The 17,627-nt window shown below is 56.5% G+C and overlaps 2 protein-coding genes across 6 annotated transcripts; one reads left to right on the plus strand and one right to left on the minus strand.

The window, feature by feature from the left end:
* Positions 1–93: 93 nt before the first annotated feature.
* FHOD1 (formin homology 2 domain containing 1) lies at positions 94–15,451 on the plus strand. Of its 5 annotated transcripts, none has more exons than XM_045522240.2 (24): positions 97–384; positions 7,443–7,549; positions 7,941–8,005; positions 8,324–8,391; positions 8,464–8,569; positions 8,646–8,740; positions 9,005–9,116; positions 9,203–9,297; positions 9,408–9,551; positions 9,678–9,811; positions 9,894–10,109; positions 10,247–10,270; positions 10,656–10,709; positions 11,580–11,695; positions 11,783–12,378; positions 12,672–12,827; positions 13,046–13,228; positions 13,314–13,433; positions 13,510–13,671; positions 14,066–14,256; positions 14,350–14,542; positions 14,625–14,787; positions 14,861–15,061; positions 15,134–15,451. In XM_045522240.2, the coding sequence occupies exons 1-24, from the start codon at positions 184–186 to the stop codon at positions 15,214–15,216; spliced, it is 3,585 nt and encodes a 1,194-aa protein (XP_045378196.2). In that variant the 5' UTR covers positions 97–183; the 3' UTR covers positions 15,217–15,451. The 5 variants fall into 5 exon arrangements, 4 of the variants coding, with proteins under 4 accessions (XP_045378196.2, XP_074226694.1, XP_074226693.1 ...); XM_074370593.1 differs by having other exon boundaries at positions 98–384; positions 12,173–12,378; XR_012509261.1 differs by lacking the exon at positions 15,134–15,451 and having other exon boundaries at positions 94–384; positions 14,629–14,787; positions 14,861–15,000.
* Positions 15,452–15,564: 113 nt separating this feature from the next.
* On the minus strand, positions 15,565–17,605 carry TMEM208 (transmembrane protein 208). Its single transcript, XM_010962461.3, has 6 exons — positions 17,044–17,605; positions 16,853–16,948; positions 16,415–16,474; positions 16,199–16,335; positions 15,948–16,032; positions 15,565–15,847 (listed from the first exon to the last, which is right to left on the minus strand). Exons 1-6 carry the CDS (start codon positions 17,131–17,133, stop codon positions 15,710–15,712), a joined length of 606 nt encoding a protein of 201 aa, XP_010960763.1. The 5' UTR covers positions 17,134–17,605; the 3' UTR covers positions 15,565–15,709.
* Positions 17,606–17,627: the final 22 nt, after the last annotated feature.

The raw sequence follows: 17,627 nt of genomic DNA on the forward strand, positions 1-17,627 counted from the left end.
GCGCGCGCGCGTCCGGAGACTACTATTGGCTCCACCCCTTTCCTCGGCCCTGCCTCCGCCTGGCTCCGCCCCTCTGCTTCGGCGTCCCGTCCGGCCCCGCCCAGACAGCAGAGCTAGTTGGATAGACTCCGCGGCGGGGCCGAGACCCACCGAAGGCGCGCGGCACGAGCCAGTGGCCGAGCCATGGCTGGCGGGGAAGACCGTGGGGACGGGGAACCAGTATCAGTGGTGACCGTGCGGGTGCAGTACCTAGAGGACACCGACCCTTTCGCATGTGCCAACTTCCCGGAGCCTCGCCGGGCCCCCACCTGCAGCTTGGACGGGGCGCTGCCCCTGGGTGTGCAGATACCCGCTCTGCACCGCCTGCTGGGGGCGCCGCTCAAGGTGAGGGGAGCCGGAGTAACGCTGAGGGCGACCGAGGGTTCAGGGTCGGCGTCATGAAACCCTTTGAGCACCCCTCGAGGAGAGACTGGAGCGGGTCCGCTCCTCCAGGGAAGTTTTGGGCTGGGGATCCAAGGTCCTCATTGTCCCACTTGCGGGGGACGCCTCTCAAGTCGAGGGAAGCTGAGTAAAGGAAATGGGAGCTCGTGGTCTGCGATACCCAGCTGTCTCTCGAAATGAGGCCCACCTGGGAAAGCGGTCGGGGTCCGCTCGCTGCCTGTCTGCTCGATTAATTGCTCTGGAAAGTGGCGGTAGTTGTTTGAGCGGTAGCGGACCTAGGAGGCGGAACTGGGGATAGACCAGCTTTCACCTGCTTCAGGTATGGTGGGGGCGGGACCACGAGAAGGGGCGGACCCGGGGCGGGCCACTAAAGGTGGCTGGAGGCTGGATTGGGTCCTGCCGGATTGAGGGTTTTCCCTGCAGGTGGAGGCCCGGCTTGGGAGTGCCGGCGGAGAAGAGATTTAACGGGGTGAGGGGAGTCCCCAGGAAGCGGCCAGGTTCGGAACACGCTGAGCGCAGGAGGCTGCACTGGTGGAAAAAGCCCTCTGAGTCACCGCCTCACTGTCCCGTACAGCCTCCGCCGCCATCGGCCGAGGGCTGGAAGGGAGGGAGCGGGCCCGGCTAATTTTAAACCGCCGGCCTACCCTAGTTTGCCTCCTCCCCAGAGCCGACTCGTACACAGTGCCGGGAGAGGCCCTTTTCCAGATGGCCGGCTCTTACCTCCCCTCCTGCTCTCCAAGCTCAGCCCCCCGCAGGCACTCCTTTCCGGAGCACTTCGTTTCCGGGCCAGAACTCTGAGAGGCACACTACCAATCCCTTGGGGCGCCCCGCAAGCCAGTCCGCACCAAGAAAGAGTTGATGGAGGTGCCCTCCGATGCTCCCAGGCTTAGCTGGGTGCTGAGTTGCGCAAACTTGTCCCCCATCCCTGCCCGGGGTCTCCCCTGGAATGTGCCCCAAGCGCCGGGCCCCCGGCCTGCATTCCTAGCGCTGCGGGCCAGCCACGCCTCCCAGCGCGGGCGGGAGAGGTGGTAAGACTATTGGCCTGGGGAGTCGCACGTGTCTGAGTGGAGCCTAGGCTTCAAGGACAAGGATTGAAGATTGCAGCATATTACCCTCTCCAGAGTTGATGCAACCCCTCCTTGCCCTGCCCTGTTCAAAAGGGCAAACTGAAGTGGACCTAGAAGAAGCATGTTCAGCTAGAGGCCACCTGGATAGAGAGGGATGCTGAACTGAGGCCAGGTTCCTGCCTCCAGGCTCTTAAAACTCCTAGTACTGAAATAAACCTGGAGCACTACAGAGAACATGTTTTTCTCCCACCCACCACTGAGGGACAGGATTTAGCGCTAACATTCCTCTTCCCAATGAGGGGCAGGTTTGGGACGTCAGCTACAGGGAAGACGCTCAGAACTACCCCTTATCTCTCCCCCTCATGTAGAGACCCACCACCACCACCCCTCATCAGGTGCTCTGTCCTCTGTTCTCTGCTCCCTAGCTGAGGGCACTACTGAGTTCAGATATGTTAAGTTTGCCCTGCCCCTCCAACTTGGTCCTTCCTGTTCTCACTTTCAGGATCTCCCACCTGGTGTACCTGAGGACTGTCATATTCCCCACAGTCAGGATATAGCGGCAGACACTGGGTTACCACTGTGCCTGGAGCCAGGACTCCCTGGGGTTGGCAGCTCTGCCAGGAATGGTCAGATGCACTGTGTTGTGCTCATCCCAAATATAAACTGTGACCACAGCCCCAGAATAGAAGCCTGGAGGAAGAAGGGCTGAGAATAGGGTAGGGGCAGGGACATCAGAGAGCTGAGGGAGGGGGAGCAGGACCCCTTCTTGTAAGAAATATCAGTAGCTGGTTCCTCCTCTAGTCCTATAAATGGGTGCCCCAGGGGCTCAGACATGACTCAGGCCTTCCTCCACAGCCCTCTAGAGGGGCGAGGTAGCCCAGAAACCTAGGCATCCCCATCTCAGTCTGTAGAGCAGAAATAAGAGGGAGGGGTTCTCTACTCACTGCCTCATCTTCTGCCCAGTTGTCCAGAGGGGCAACAGGACACAGCCAAGTGACCTCTGCCCTCCCACTCTGGGCACTGACCCCCATCATCCTTGCAGACCCTGCCTGTTCCCTGGGAATGTACAGAGGCCCAGCCCACTTTCTCTCTGGGGCTCCACCCCACACACCCCATTGGGCTGGGGCTAGTCTCTAGAGTTCCCCTGGGGCTTCCTTTTTTAAAGGACTCAGAGCTTTCAGGTCTGAGAAGGCCTTGCTCATTTCCTCCCAGTCTAGGAGGAAGCTCCTGGCCACAGCCTCTGACTCATCTCCTGGCCCTGGGGGATGGGGGTGGGGGGGTGGCATGGTTGTCCTGGCAGTGCCTTGGGCCATGCATGGTGTCCCCAGGGGAACTCAGGAGTATCTGTCTCCTCTTTGTGCAGGAGCCTCACTCAGCCCATGGACCTGCCCCTGCCCTAGGGGAGAGCCTGGCCTTCTAGCCTTGCATCTCACCTCTTTACCCAGAGCTGCCCAGTCCCACCTCCCTGCTACCTTTTGGCTTTCTAGGCCTGCTTCAGGAGCCTCTGCCTGGTATCCAAAGGCCCTGCCACATCTGGGATAGCACAGATTTCTTGCTCCCTGGGCTTTGGGCAGAGGGACCTGAGTGCTGCTCTTACCCTGTTGAAAGGCCAGAGGAACCCACTGCTCCTAGCAGCAGAGATAGCCCTAGAAATCTGTTCATTACCAGCAACTTTGTTTCCCCAGCTGTGGCTAAAGATTAGAGTGGAACAGAGGTGGCACATGTTTCATGATCTTGCCCCTCCCTACTCCAGCCTCAATTTACCCCTCAGGAGCAGATGTGGCAAAGGGGCTAAAGTGTGAACTTGACCTTCTGGGACAGGGAACAACTGGAGGGGTTCCCAGGGGATTCTTAAGGGTAAGACTGGGTGCTCTGGTGATGAACTGAGCCCTGTTTTCTTCTGATAGGGAGGTCTCTTTGGGAGACTATACAGGATTGTGATATGGGTATGAGTCATGGCCTCCCAGCTTTCCCTAGGGCCAGCATGTCCAATTTGCTGGTCATTCTGGGCTGTAGCCTGTCAAGCAACCCCATGACCTTGATCCTGGCAGAAGTAGGCACTGTTACCCCAGCGTGTATGATGTGTGTGTGTTCATTCGTGTTCCCTCGCTGGAACTGGGAGGACCAGTTTGGGGTATTTGCACAGTCCAGAAAGCTGAGGGCCAGTCTCCAGCCCTTGGCATCCCTACAGGCCCTAGTCCTCACTCCACCTCCCCTCCAGTGTTCCCTGGAACACTTCCAAAGGCCCAAGATCTAGGTCAGTTAGCCCTGGTTCCAATCCTAGTTGTGCAGCCTAAGGCAAATTCACTGAATTTTTAAGACTTGGTTTCCTCACCTGTAAAAGGATTATTGGGAGAATCTAAGGAACCAGGTTGCCCAGTGTGTGACACAGAGGAGGCATAACAAATGAGGGCTTCCCTCCTCAAGGCCCGTTCATGTCATCTCATCCAGGAAGCCAAGCCCCAGTTGGAGACCCAAGATAAAAGGGAAGGAAGGTCATTTTTAGGAAAGGAGAAGAAAAAGGTAATTAACAAATTATTTTCTAGAATGAGTCCATCAGCATATAATTCTGCCCTCTTCTCATTTCCCCGCCCCTGCCATGTTCATTCTTACCTGAATGAAAAATATTGGGGAGTAGACACCATGGTCCCCTAAGCTTGGCCCTGCATGTAAAACCATATGTAACAGGTTGGTCTTGGCCTGCCAGAAAAGCCTGAGCCCAAGGAATCAAGAGAAAAGTGGGCTGGGGCAAGGGGTAGGGGATTAAGAGGTACAAACTATTATGTATAAAATAAATAAGCTACAAGGGTAAAATAAATAAGCTACAAGGGTATGTTGACAGCACAGGGAATATAGCCAGTATTTTATAATAACTTTAAATGGAGTATAATCTTTAAAAATTGTGAATCACTATGTTGCATACCTGAAACTTACATAACATTGTAAATCAACTATACCTTAATAAAAATAAATAAATAGAGAAAAGTGAGCTGGAGACTGAAGTGAGGGGCCAAGCCCGGGAAGAATGGAGGAAAGACTCCACCCCAAGACCGACATCAGAGAAGTGAGGAAGACAAGAGCCAGGAGGGAGTCAGGGTTGTAGGCCCTGTGCTGACCCCAACCATTGTCAGCAGGCACCAGGGTTTGGGCTTAGTCCAGCCTGGCCCAGCCCCAGGGTGTGAGAAACAAGGCCCAGAGGTTTGGCTCTAAAAAGAGTGACCCCAGGAAGGGGCCAAGAGTGTGAGGGACAAGCAGCACCCAGCTGGCAGGAAGTCCCTGCTCTTTGCAGCTTGCCTGACCCTAACCCTTCCCCACCCCACCCCCATCTCCACCCAGGACAGACAGCTGAGGGCAGGAGACACCATCCATCATCTGAAGGCTTTGGTCTGGCTGTTACCTCTGGGCCCCCTCCCCAGAAATGGGGCCCTGGCAGGATAAGACAGGTGAAGTGGCTAGGGAGGCCACTGCTACCACCATGGAGGAAAAGAGGTTCAATCTGCTCATCTGAGCAGACTAGGGGTGGTGGAGTATTTAGTCTTCAGGACTCTGCCCCAAATAGACACAGGCAGCCCAGGTATTCTGGAAGGAGAGGGCCATTCTTGGCTTACCTGGGATTAGAGCCTACAAGTGTGCATGCACAAGGGGAAGAGAGCTTGCTGGGCCTGAGCTTTCTGTTGGTATGCTTCTTGCCTGTGCCAGTAAGCATATGTGTACCTACCTGACCATATACTTGGATGTGTAAGTCGCTATCAGGTGTAATCTACTTACCCCTCCAGTGTTTACCTTTACAGCTCTCCACCCCTTCCCTTTCTCAGCATTTGTGCCTCTCTGTTTATTTGTGGCCTTTCTCTGAGTCAAGCCTGCCTGCCTCCACCACTGGGTTGGAAGACAGGGAAGGCAGAGTGGTGTCTTGTTCCCTGCTCTGTCCTCAGCACCTAAAACCAGCCTGGTTCATGAATGTTTTTTGGGTTTGGGGGTGGGTGGGAATTAGGTTGATTTATTTATTTAATGGAGATATTGGGGATGGAACCCAGGCCCTCATGCATGCTAAGCATGCTCTCTACCACTGTGCTATACCCTCCCCCCCATGAATGTTTGAATGAATGAGCTATTCTATCTATGTGTGATTTGGGGGATCCCTGAGGGGATTTGTGGCTCTGGGGAAAATGTGTTTCACTAGGGTCCCAGAGTCCTCCAGTCCAAGGTGGAAGGAGATGTAACTGTGCCTGGCTGGGGGCAGGGTGGGTAGGCTGCTGAGTCACCGTGTGGGAAGAGGGATCAGGAGGAATGCGGGGCTGCCCTCAGCTGAACCGGCCCTGGAAGAAGTACCCCAGCCCTGGGGCCTTGCTGCCCCATCTCAGGGCCTGTTCCCAGTAGGCCCTGGAGAGGATGACTCTGCTCCCAGGGAGGAGAGAGAGACCAGGCCCGCCCAAGTTGCCCAGGGGAGGGCAGGCAGCCAAGCAGGAAGTGGGACAGAGAACAGGCTGGAGTGTTTGTCCTATGTCCCATGTCCCAGTGCAGGAGCCAGGACAGGGGCAGGGGGAGGGGATGGTCACCCAAGGGCCTTACAGGCTGAACTGCCAAGAAGGAGCCGGGTCAGGCTCTCAGGCATGAGCAGGGGTACTAAGCAGAAGCAGGGTAGGGGCAGGAACTGGACTCCCTTCATCCCAGGGGACCAAGGGCAGCTGGAAGCCCTTGGGCTGGTTCCAGAGCAGGGCAGGGCTGACAGAAGAGCAGGACAAATGTTGGAGTTGACTTTCCCAGTAAGATGGAGACCAGAAGACACACTGCCTCTCCAGACATGGGCTCTCCCTGGGCCTCTCAAGGAATGGGAGCACTCAAGTCAAGGGAACTTTGCTGAGCCCTGCACGTGCATTGTGCTATGGAGGAGGTGTCAGGGAGAGGCACGGTGCTGCCCTTAGACTGTCCTAAGTCACCTTACCAGGCTTCTTCACAGGCACTTCTCAAGCAGCCAAGTGTCATGTGTTATGGTGTTGGTGATGGTGGGAAGCCAGGCTCAGTGGGGAGGTGACATGTAAAGTGGACTCATGGATGGAGTGTGTGCCTCCTTGTTACAATGCAGGTTTCAGGGACTGTAGGCTGACTGAGTCAGACTCTAAAATCTGGTGTTTAATAGGCCCCTTGAAGGCCTCTGAGGTCCACCTAGGACCACGGTAACTGTAGCCCACTTGGGGGTAGGGCAAAGACCCTCAGGCCTGGAGGGACTGGGAACCTGTTGATTAGCCCCTCCTCCTCACCCTCTTAACTCAGGAGGACACACATCCCCCTCTCAGCTGGGTTTGCTCCTCCCAGCCTCTTGACACTTTCTCCCTGGACTTGGTTGCTTCGTGGCTGCAACTTACCACCCCACAAGGCTGTGAATTTCCTTGAATGCAGGAACTTCCTCCCATCTTCTCTCCATTCCCTTTCCTCATTCATGTTCATTAGCTCAACAACCATTTAGGGAGAACTTACTGTGTGCCGAGTGCTATAATAGACTCTGTGGATATAGCTTGGGCAAGCAGACACGGTGCCTGAACCCAGAGGACACATGGTTGGTAGGGAAGGAGACTCATGTCTAGGATGTGATAACGCTGTGTGAAAGGCCTCTGACAGGGGTATGCATACAGGCTGGAGTGGATTGCGTAGCATTGCCTGGAGGAGTCCAGGAAGGCTTTCAAAAAAAAGCATTGTCTAATCTGAAACCTAAAGAGTGAGTAGGTGTTAGCCAGGAGAAAGCCCTATGAGCTTCATGGGCCTTGCACATAGTAGGCCCTTGAGAACTGATTGCTGAAGAAATGCATTGCTGCAGTGCAGGCCCTTGTGTGTGTCTCTGTGCCAGCACCCTGAGTGGGAGGTAGGAGGTTATGGGGTCTCCAAACATACTCCTGCCACCTCTTCTCCAGCCCTGACAGCTGTTCCCTTTGCCCCCAGCTAGAGGACTGTGCCCTGCAAGTGTCTCCATCTGGATACTACCTGGACCCTGAGCTGTCCCTGGAAGAGCAGCGGGAGATGCTGGAGGGCTTCTTTGAAGAGATCAGGTCAGAGCTGATGGGGCCAGGAAGGCAAGACTGGCTCCCACTCTTGCCCCAGTGTTGGAGGGGCTGGCTCAGGTGTTAGCAGCCAAGACACCTGATCTCTAACCAGGGCTGTGGGTCACCTCCTGCTGCCCCAGGGAACTGTGCCAGGGGAATCCCAAGGCCTGACCACTGTTACCTGCTGCCTGGGATGGGAGTGGGGGCTCTCCCACATACCTGAGATGCCTGTGTTTGCACAAGCCCTCCCTGGACAACTCTTGGGCTTGGAGAAACAGTTGGAGAGGAAGGAACTGAGCCAGGGTTGGCATGTGGGGAGGTCTTTGGCTGCCTTGGCTGGAGGGGAGGGACCCTAAGGAGTGGACTGGGAGCTGCTGACTGGGCTACTTGATTCCAGCAAAGGGCGGAAGCCTACTCTGATCTTGCGGACCCAGCTCTCCGTGAGGGTCAATGCCATCTTGGGTGAGTGTGTGAGGACATCACTGTCTGTCAACACTTCCCCCATATACACTGCCCCAGTTGGTGCAGTTTCTTTCAGGCCTGTTCTGGGCAGTCTACAGGACAGACAGGAGACAGGATGTGTGACCCCTCTCATTCCTATCGTGACCTCTCCTTCCAGGGCTGAGGCTGCTGCTGCTGCTAGACTGTGGTGGGGTTGCCCAGAGTCGGGGAGTGGAGGAGGAGGTGGGGGTTCAAAAGTACTAGCACACTAGCATATTCTTTGGTGGAGGGTTGTATCTGTGTCTCCTTGAGGTTTCCATACCCACCTACTCCTTGCAGAGAAGTTGTATGGCTCCAGTGGCCCTGAGCTCCGCCGCTCCCTCTTCTCACTAAAGCAGATCTTCCAGGTGAGGCCCGGAGGTGGGCTGGGGGTGGGCATCCAGGCTGAGCCCCTCTAAACTCCCGCATGGTGCCCTCAGGAGGACAAGGACTTGGTGCCTGAGTTTGTGCATTCGGAGGGGCTGAGCTGCCTAATCCGTGTGGGTGCAGCTGCCGACCACAACTATCAGAGCTACATTCTCCGAGGTCAGCCCCATCCCTTCCCCATGACCCCTGCCTTCAGCAATCCTTTACTGACCTCTTCTTGTCGCTGTATCCTCAGCACTAGGCCAGCTAATGCTTTTTGTGGATGGGATGCTGGGTGTGGTGGCCCACAGTGAGACCGTGCAGTGGCTGTACACACTGTGTGCCAGCCTGGTAAGTGGCCCTCCACTCAGCCATGCACCCTTTCCCACTGCCTCTTTCTGGGCCTCAGTTTCCTCTTCTGCAATGTGGGCTAGAATGGAGTAAGTCTGTGGCCCCTCTAAGTGTGGAAGGCACTTCAACACCTGGGCCTAGAGCCAGGTCCTTCTGCCTAGACTCTCAACCCTGGTCCAGCCCCAGGAGCCCTTCCCCCTCCCCACCAGGAGCTAGCACAGATCTGGCCCAAGCCCCGCTCATATGTGGTGACCCCTCTCTCAGTCCCGCTTGGTGGTGAAGACAGCCCTGAAGCTCCTGCTGGTGTTTGTGGAATACTCTGAGAGCAACGCACCGCTGTTCATCTGCGCAGTCAACTCTGTGGCCAGCACCACGGGTCAGAGACTGTCCCTCCCTCCCCCACTGTTCAGAGTCCTCTTTCCTATTTGTCCCCACATGACTGCTCCCCTTTCTGTGTGGCAGGTGCTCTTCCATGGGCCAATCTGGTGTCCATCCTGGAGGAGAAGAATGGTGCGGACCCTGAGTTGTTGGTGTATACTGTCACCCTCATCAACAAGGTCGGGTGGCCGGAGCAAGGGGAGAACTAAGCACCAATTCTGAGCCCCTCAGGCTCCTGACTTCCTTTTCCCATCAGCTTTAGCCTTGCCCTTCTATCCTCACCCTCTAGACTCTGGCAGCGCTCCCGGACCAGGACTCCTTCTACGACGTGACAGATGCACTGGAGCAGCAGGGCATGGAGGCACTGGTCCAGCGCCACTTGGGCACCGCTGGCACAGATGTCGATCTGCGCGCGCAGCTTGTGCTCTACGAGGTGGGCTGAACTGGCTGGGGCAGGACTGCTGGCGAGAGGAGGGGAGGGAGGGGAACGGGTGCAGATCAGTGCCCCATCCCACCTACTTGGGCCTCAGCCGCTCCCATCTGGGCTCAACTCCGCTAGAATGCCCTGCGGTTGGAGGATGGAGACATGGAAGAAGCTTTCGCAGGTGGGCGGCGCACCACTCGCCGAAAGCCTTCTTCAGAGGAGGGCAAGAGAAGCCGACGATCTCTGGAAGTGCGCACCTCAGAGCCTGGGTAAGAGCTAAGGAGCCTTGGCAGATGGGAAGGAGCGGATCTGCCAGGAGTAGCCCTGCCTCCTGACAGGCCACGCCTCCAGCTCCACAGGCCCCGCCTCACCGATCGTCTCCACCTCCTCTACCGGCTCTGCCCTGCTGTCAGGTACCGCCTCCAGCCTCATAGACTCCGCCCCACCTACAGGCCCCGCCTCCAGTCCCGGGGGCCAGGCCTCTGGCCTGCATACCACTGTGAGCCTCTTTCCTACCATCTCCGTGGCGCCCTCATCCGACAGCTCCTGTGAGAGGAGTATCTACAAGTAAGCAGGGAGATAGAGGCTGTCCTGGGAGTTCTCTCTCCAACTGTCCCTCCGCTCTGCGCCCCTCCACGGGCCCTCCGCCTCCTCTGCCCAAACTTCTCTGCCCACACGCGTGCTTTCTCTCTCTTTCTTTCCAGACTTCACCAAACTGCTCCTGTTTGGTAAGTGACTGCTGGGGGGTGGGGTTCGGCTCCGACTGGACCTCCTCCTCCTGTGGCTTCTCTTCATCTCTTTCTGGCATTCTGCCTGTCTTTGCCAATGTCATCTGTTTCCCTACCCACTTCTGTCTTTCTGTCTGTGTCTGTCTGTCTGTCTCTCTCTCGTTCTGCTCTTTTACTGCACTCTGTCTTGTGTCATGTCAGTCTCTCCCCTCCACTTCCACTTTCCTCACGTCTAGCCTTCCTCACCACCTCCTCTTCCCACTGTGCCTGGGAAGGAACCCCTAATATTACCACCCAGCTCTGTGTGGGTGTGAGCAACTGGGCTTTGGGGTGGAGCAGGCATCACAATTGCCAACTCTTCCTCTTGTCCCCCCCCCCCACCCAGGGCCCCTGAGAACCCACCTGTCCCCCAGTCCCCCACTGGGCAGGCCAGGCTGGAGTAAGTACAGAGGCCAGACTGCCAGGCCTGCCATGTGCTCAGGGCTTCAGCATTGCTTCCCCCAGCGGGGGTTATATGTGCCTGATGCAGCCAGAGCTGGGGGGCTCTCAGGCCCTGTTTCTCCCAGACTGATGCCTCCTTGGTTACCCAGGAGCACTGGGAAGCAGTTCACTGGGGCCACAGAGGTTCCTGTGCTTCAATGGTGACAACTTAACAGCTTTGGCCAGCGATGAGGATGTTGACTCCCAACCTGGAGCTGATTCTCCTGTGTCCTCAGCCCAGGATTAGGGCTGGGAGGGAATCTAGGGTGCTGTGTGATGTGGAGGTGGAGGAGTAACTTCCAGCTAAGGGAATGATAAGGGACTGAGTGCCAACAGAGGCTGAAGAGGCCAAGAAGGAAACAGGATCACATTCATTGTTTTAACATAAACTGAGTGCCTGTTGCTTACCAGGCCCTTTTTGGGCATAGACCATAGCTCTCAGAAGCTGCCAGACATGCCAAGGGAGGGACAGCATGGTGTGCCCATTTGGACAGCTGTTCCCTTCCCCTGCTCTAAGGGTCCTTGTCTAGAATCAGAACAGCGAACATGAATAGCAGCACGGTTGCAAATTAAATGTGAAGTAGAACTTCTCCGCACATGTTGACCTGGGAATACTGGGTTGGTAGTGACCCTCCCCAGATGTGGAAGACTGAACAAGGAGAGGCTGGCCTTGCAGGGCAGGTCCTGGGTCTGCTCAGCGCATGGACTGTTCCCTGTGTGTCTGTGTGTGCCTGCAATTAGGGGCAGTGCCTAGGGGCCCAGCAAGGCATGTGCGCCACCCTGGGCTGGGGTGTGTCAGACACCCTCACTGACACGTGCCTTTCCCCAGAGCCCGGTTCCTGGAGAATGTAGCAGCAGCAGAAACAGAAAAGCAGGCTGCACTGGCCCAGGGCCGGGCAGAGACACTGGCTGGAGCTATGCCTGAAGAGGTCGATGGGCACCGAGGTGAGTAGGTGGGTGGGCAGAATTCACCTAGGTTGCCCTGTTGCTCCACAGAGGGCATGACACTGACAGCTTCTTCCACTTTTCTAGACACCCTTGAACTACAGGGCTCCCCAGAACCAGCCCCTGCACCCAGAACACCCCAGAGTGCTGCCCCCCGAATCCTGCTCCGGGCCCAGCAGTGCCTTGAGCCAGAGCCCAAGGAGACTTTGGCCCCACCAAGTCCCAAGACTGAGCCCATTCAGGAACTCCGTACCCATGTACCCAAGCTCTGCATTGGGGATCTGGACTTCTCAGATCTGGGGGAGGATGAAGACCAGGACATGCTGAATACAGAGTCTGTGGAGGCAGGGAAAGGGGTCCCACCCCCACCACCCCTGATCTCTGGAGGCCCCCCACCTCCTCCACCCCCACCTCCCCCACCCATCAAAAGCCCCTTCCCACCACCTCCACCCCCAGTTGCCCCTCTTCCTCCTTCAGCACCTGATGGCCTAGCCCTCCCCACCAAGAGAAAGACAGTTAAACTCTTCTGGCGGGAGCTAAAGTTGGCTGGGGTCCATGGAGGCTCTGGGAGCCGCTTTGGGCCCTGCCCTACCCTGTGGGCCTCACTGGAGCCTGTCTCAGTGGATACAGCCCGGCTAGAACACCTGTTCGAGTCTCGAGCCAAGGACGTGCTGCCTTCCAAGGTAATCACACCCTTATCCAGGGGAGAGGGGAGGAAATCAACTCAAGGGTCTGAGTGAGTGGGGCTGCCACTCATTTCCCACATGGGGAAACTGAGGCAAATAAAGGAGTAGGGGCTTGTCTGAGGTCCCTCAGTAAGGGATCAGCCCATCCCAAAGCCTTACACATCCCAGATCCCTGGTTGTGGAATGATCCCATGTGGCTACTTGAGAATGGGGCCTTGGTTACCCTCTTAGATTGTTGCCATAGCTAGTCCCTTTCCCAGTCTTATACTGCCCTTCTCCCAACTTCAAAGAAAGCTGGTGAGGGCCGCCGCACAATGACCACAGTGCTGGACCCCAAGCGCAGCAACGCCATCAACATCGGCCTAACCACGCTGCCACCCGTGCACGTCATTAAGGCTGCCCTGCTCAACTTTGATGAGTTTGCTGTCAGCAAGGATGGCATTGAGGTAGGGATGGCCAGCTAGGGGTGTGGGAAATCTGGCCCTTTCCTTTGGTCATTGGGCATTTCCTGTCTCTCCAGTGGTGGGCATGGGCTTAGCATTTCTGCAGAGCAATCCCCAGACTCTGGGGCTCCCCCACATGACCTAGGGAGGAGTCAAGACCAATACCTGAAGCCTCAGGCCAGTGCTGAGTGGCTTATGTGGGGTGGCGGGTGCATTCTCAGAAGCTACTGACCATGATGCCAACGGAGGAGGAGCGGCAGAAGATCGAGGAGGCCCAGCTGGCCAATCCTGACATACCCCTGGGCCCAGCTGAGAATTTCCTGATGACTCTCGCCTCCATCGGGGGCCTGGCGGCTCGCTTACAACTCTGGGCCTTCAAGCTGGATTATGACAGCATGGAGCGGGTACCTGGGTCATGGAGTGGGACTGGCAGTGGGGACAGGAGAGCATAATGACCATGTAGTCTGAGTCCCTGGCTTCCCACACCAGGAAATTGCAGAGCCACTGTTTGACCTGAAGGTGGGCATGGAACAGCTGGTCCAAAATGCCACCTTCCGCTGCATCCTGGCCACTCTGCTGGCTGTGGGCAACTTCCTCAATGGCTCCCAGGTGAGTGAGAGCATGTAAGGGCAGGGGCTGGGGCTCTGGAGCCAACCAGGCCCAGGCTCAGATAGGGTCCTTTCAGAGCAGCGGCTTTGAGCTGAGCTACCTGGAGAAGGTGTCAGAGGTGAAGGACACGGTGCGCCGACAGTCACTGCTGCACCATCTCTGCTCCCTGGTGCTCCAGACCCGGCCTGATTCCTCCGACTTCTACTCAGAAATTCCTGCCCTGACGCGCTGTGCCAAGGTCAGCACCTGCCAGAGGTTTGACTATGACCGGCCAATGGCATGAGGGAGCACTGCTTCTCCCTAAGTGGACTGCCATTCCAGTGCTTGCTCAGGCTACAGGTGTTCATGTGGGCTGTGTCCTCTGCCGTACATACTCTTTTCTCTATTGGCCTGGCTATACCTACTCAGTCTTTGGTCCTGTTTAGCTGCCACTTATCCCAAGAAACTTCTGTTACCCACTGCATCAGATGGACTTGTCTGTCTCCTGCAATAGACTGTGAGCTTTTGGAGGACAGGGGCCAGATCTTGGCTGTCTGTGTCCTCAGGACCCAGGCTGGCCAGCCTGGCACAGAGGCAGTCTCAGGCAGTGTCCTTCTGTAGGGGAACAACATGTGTACCCTCTTCTTTTCCAGGTGGACTTTGAGCAGCTGACTGAGAACCTGGGGCAACTGGAGCACCGGAGTTGGGCAGCCGAGGAGAGCCTGCGGAGCTTGGCCAACCACGAGCTGGCTCCAGCTCTCCGTGCCCGCCTCACCCACTTCCTGGCCCAGTGCACCCGCCGTGTTGCCATGCTGAGGGTCGTGCACCGCCGTGTCTACAACAGGTGAGGTGTGGGCCAGAGAGAGAAGGGACTGCCACCACCATCCCTCAAACTCCAGGCAAGACTCACCATCCCTCCCCACCCCAACCTGCCTAGGTTCCATGCCTTCCTCCTGTACCTGGGGTACACGGCAGAGGCAGCCCGTGAGGTGCGCATCATGCAGTTCTGCCACACACTGCGGGAGTTCGCGCTGGAGTATCGGACTTGCTGGGACCGGGTGCTGCAGCAGCAGCAGAAGCGCGCCACATATCGTGAGCGCAACAAGACCCGGGGACGCATGATCACTGAGGTGGGTGTCCCTTCCAGGTCTTGACTGATATCCCCACGGTTTTTTTCCCTCTACTCCCAACTCACCCTTTTCCCTTCTTCAGACAGAAAAGTTCTCAGGTGTGGCTGGGGAAACCCCCAGCAATTCATCTGTCCCAGTGGCTGTGAGCAGTGGGCCAGGACGGGGTGATGCTGATAGTCATGCCAGCATGAAGAGTCTGCTGACCAGCAAGCCTGAGGACACCACACATGGCCGCCGCAGCAGAGGTGGGACCTGGGGGCCACTGGGGGCAATGAGCTGGGGCCACCCTGGGCTGACCTCCCTATCTGGCTCCCTCAGGCATGGTCCAGAGCAGCTCCCCAGTCATGGCTACAGCAGTGGGGCCCTCCATTGTCCCCCAAGAAGAATCTCTGGGCTCCAGTTTACCAAGTGACACTTCAGATGAGATCATGGACTTGCTGGTGCAGTCAGTGACCAAGAGCAATCCTCGTGCCTTAGCTTCTCGAGAACGCAAGCGTTCCCGTGGCAACCGCAAGTCTTGTGAGTATTCCCTGCATGCCCACTGCCTGCCTTAACCCCATCACTCCCTCCAACCCTGCTCTGTCCTTGCAGTGAGAAGGACGTTGAAGAGTGGGCTTGGAGAAGATCTGGTACAGGCACTGGGACTGAGCAAGGGTCCTGGCCTCGAAGTGTGAAGGCCCTGCCTGCAGGACATGTACTAGGCCCCAGCCTGCAATGCAGGAGACTACAGTGAAGAGGGACCAGAGGAGATTCTGGGCCTTTTCTCAAGGGCCACTCTGTGTCCAGTGGCCAGCGCCGTGAGCAGTATTAGCTATGTGTGCCTGTGTGAGTGTGTGTGTGTGTGTGTGTGTGTGCATGCATGTATGAGCTCCCTGGATGCATGGAGCATAATAAAGTTTTCCTAGCCAATTCAAGAGCCTTTTTCTTCAAGGTACCCACCACGCTGGGTCTGTAGCAGAAGGAAAATACCAAGGACTGGCTCTCCCCACCTCTCTCTCATTATCACCCACACAGCCATTAGCCACATTCTGAGCCATTTATTCAACAATCCTATACTTTAGATTGCTTTTAGCCCCTGGACTAAGCCCTCATTGCTCCTGACATGGGGGCCATGCAGCCTGATAGAGCCACCCAGGGCCCAGAAGCCTGTGGCCACAATGTCAGTGGCTATAAACGCTTCATCTGCCGCCGCTCCTGTCGGCGCTGCCGTTTCTCGTTGTGCTCTGGCACTGGGGCGCCACTGTCTGCTGTGAACCAAGGGCCCAGTACATTCACCCACAGGAGGTAAAGGGCTCTGCCTGGCGCCTAGGAGAGAAAAGGGTAGCCTGAAGCCAGGTGCAGGAAATGAAAGAAGAGAAGGGTTAGATGCCCCAGCTCCTCCTTGGGAGGCCCACAACCCACATACCAGAAGCCAGAAGGACCAGATGTAGAGGGAGAAGCAGCTGAGCACCTGCACGATGGCTGTCAGTAGGATCACATCCTTAAGGTGCCTATAGATAGAAGGGAGGCTGCAGGGGCCAAAAATAGTAGACAGGCCCCCGTTCAACTCTTTTCCACCCTCTTCAAGTTGCAGGCAACTGTGGGTATTGGGCTATCTGGGCCCCAGCACCCTAGCCCTGGGGCCGCTCACCTGGGCTGGCAGCGGGGGACACTCACTCTGCCATGCCCTGCTCCATGTTGAGATCCATTCCACCATCCATCAGGGCCCCATCCTCAGAGAAGGCTGCCCTTGCCATTGAGCTCATAGAGTGGTAGCTGGCCCCATAAACTGCCAGACTAAAGGCCAGGGCCATCTGCAGACCAAGAATGGGGGTGTCAAAGGCCAGTTACTGACCCTGTGCTTATCCACTTCCCAGGATTGGGGACACTTACCCAGGCCCAAAATGAAGCAGATGAGTAGAAGAAGACCAGGGTCACAAGACAGTAAATAGCCTGTAAGCAGACACAGAATCAGGCTGGGATCAAAGGCTTACTAAACCATGGGACTTCTTCAACTCTGACCAAGATATTAGATCAGGCTATGGAAAGACAAGTTGTTTCTTATATAGAGTTGGGGGAAGAAGGGGTCTGCTCCCTGAGTATCCAGACTCCCCTCTGACACGTTAAGCCAAGAAAGAAGCCCCTCTATATTTGGGATGGGAAGGGTTTTGACTATTCAGCACTTTCTCTGCCAGGATCCTTTCTCATTTCTTTTTAATTGGAGTTTTCTTCTGAAGCCGTGGCTATCACATACCACCACAACTCCACCCTACCAGAGCTGAGAACTGGGGGGCCTTGGGTGGGGAGAGAAGCAAGGAGGCAGGCACTTACATTGGCCCCCAGTATGATCCGCAAGTAGAACTTCAGGGTCTCTTTGTTCTCTTCAAATATCTGCTTCTTCCCTCTCGTGCCCACTTTGCCCTTGGGCTGCAGAGAGATGGTGAGATGCTGTCAGAACCCTCCTTAGCCAGGGTCTTCCTTATCCTCCCTACCATTCTGGTTAGCTAGAGTTCCAACTGTACCTTAGCCAGGTCCCCGTGGCACTCAGACCTAGCACAGTTCTTGGGATGTCCACCCCTCCTCCAATCCAACCTGCTTAGGGCCGACACCATCTTTCTAGCACAGAAATGACTGCCTCCTGCTCAGGCTGTGAACAATCCAACATTAGGCTGATTATCTCCTGGATCCTCTAATAAGGTCCAGTTTGGGGCTAACAAGCCCTTCGAGGGGATTCCTGAGTGGGGCTGAATGGTAATCCTTTCTGGTCTCTGTCAGAGTAGACCAGATCTGCGCTGACGCCTACCCCACCTCAGGCTCCTCAGATCTCTGGCTATCCCTTACACTGTCTGGTACTGTCGCCCAGCGCCCCTCAGGCTACTCAGATCTCCGCCCAGTCCTGGTACTGACACTGACGCCCACCCCTCTCCAGCACCAGCTCTCCAGCTACGCCTCTCCACTCCCCACCTAGCTCTAGTACGGTCCGGCCACTGGATGGCACCCCTCTCCGGCAGACCCACTTTCCTTGATGTCCTTCCTCTGTTTTCAGTCTCCCGGCCCCGGGAGCTCTTTGCCGATGCGGACTCCGCCCTACCCGCCCTACCCAACC

This window comes from Camelus bactrianus, chromosome 9 (assembly GCF_048773025.1).
Source record: "Camelus bactrianus isolate YW-2024 breed Bactrian camel chromosome 9, ASM4877302v1, whole genome shotgun sequence".
In the NCBI taxonomy this organism is placed as follows: domain Eukaryota; kingdom Metazoa; phylum Chordata; class Mammalia; order Artiodactyla; family Camelidae; genus Camelus; species Camelus bactrianus.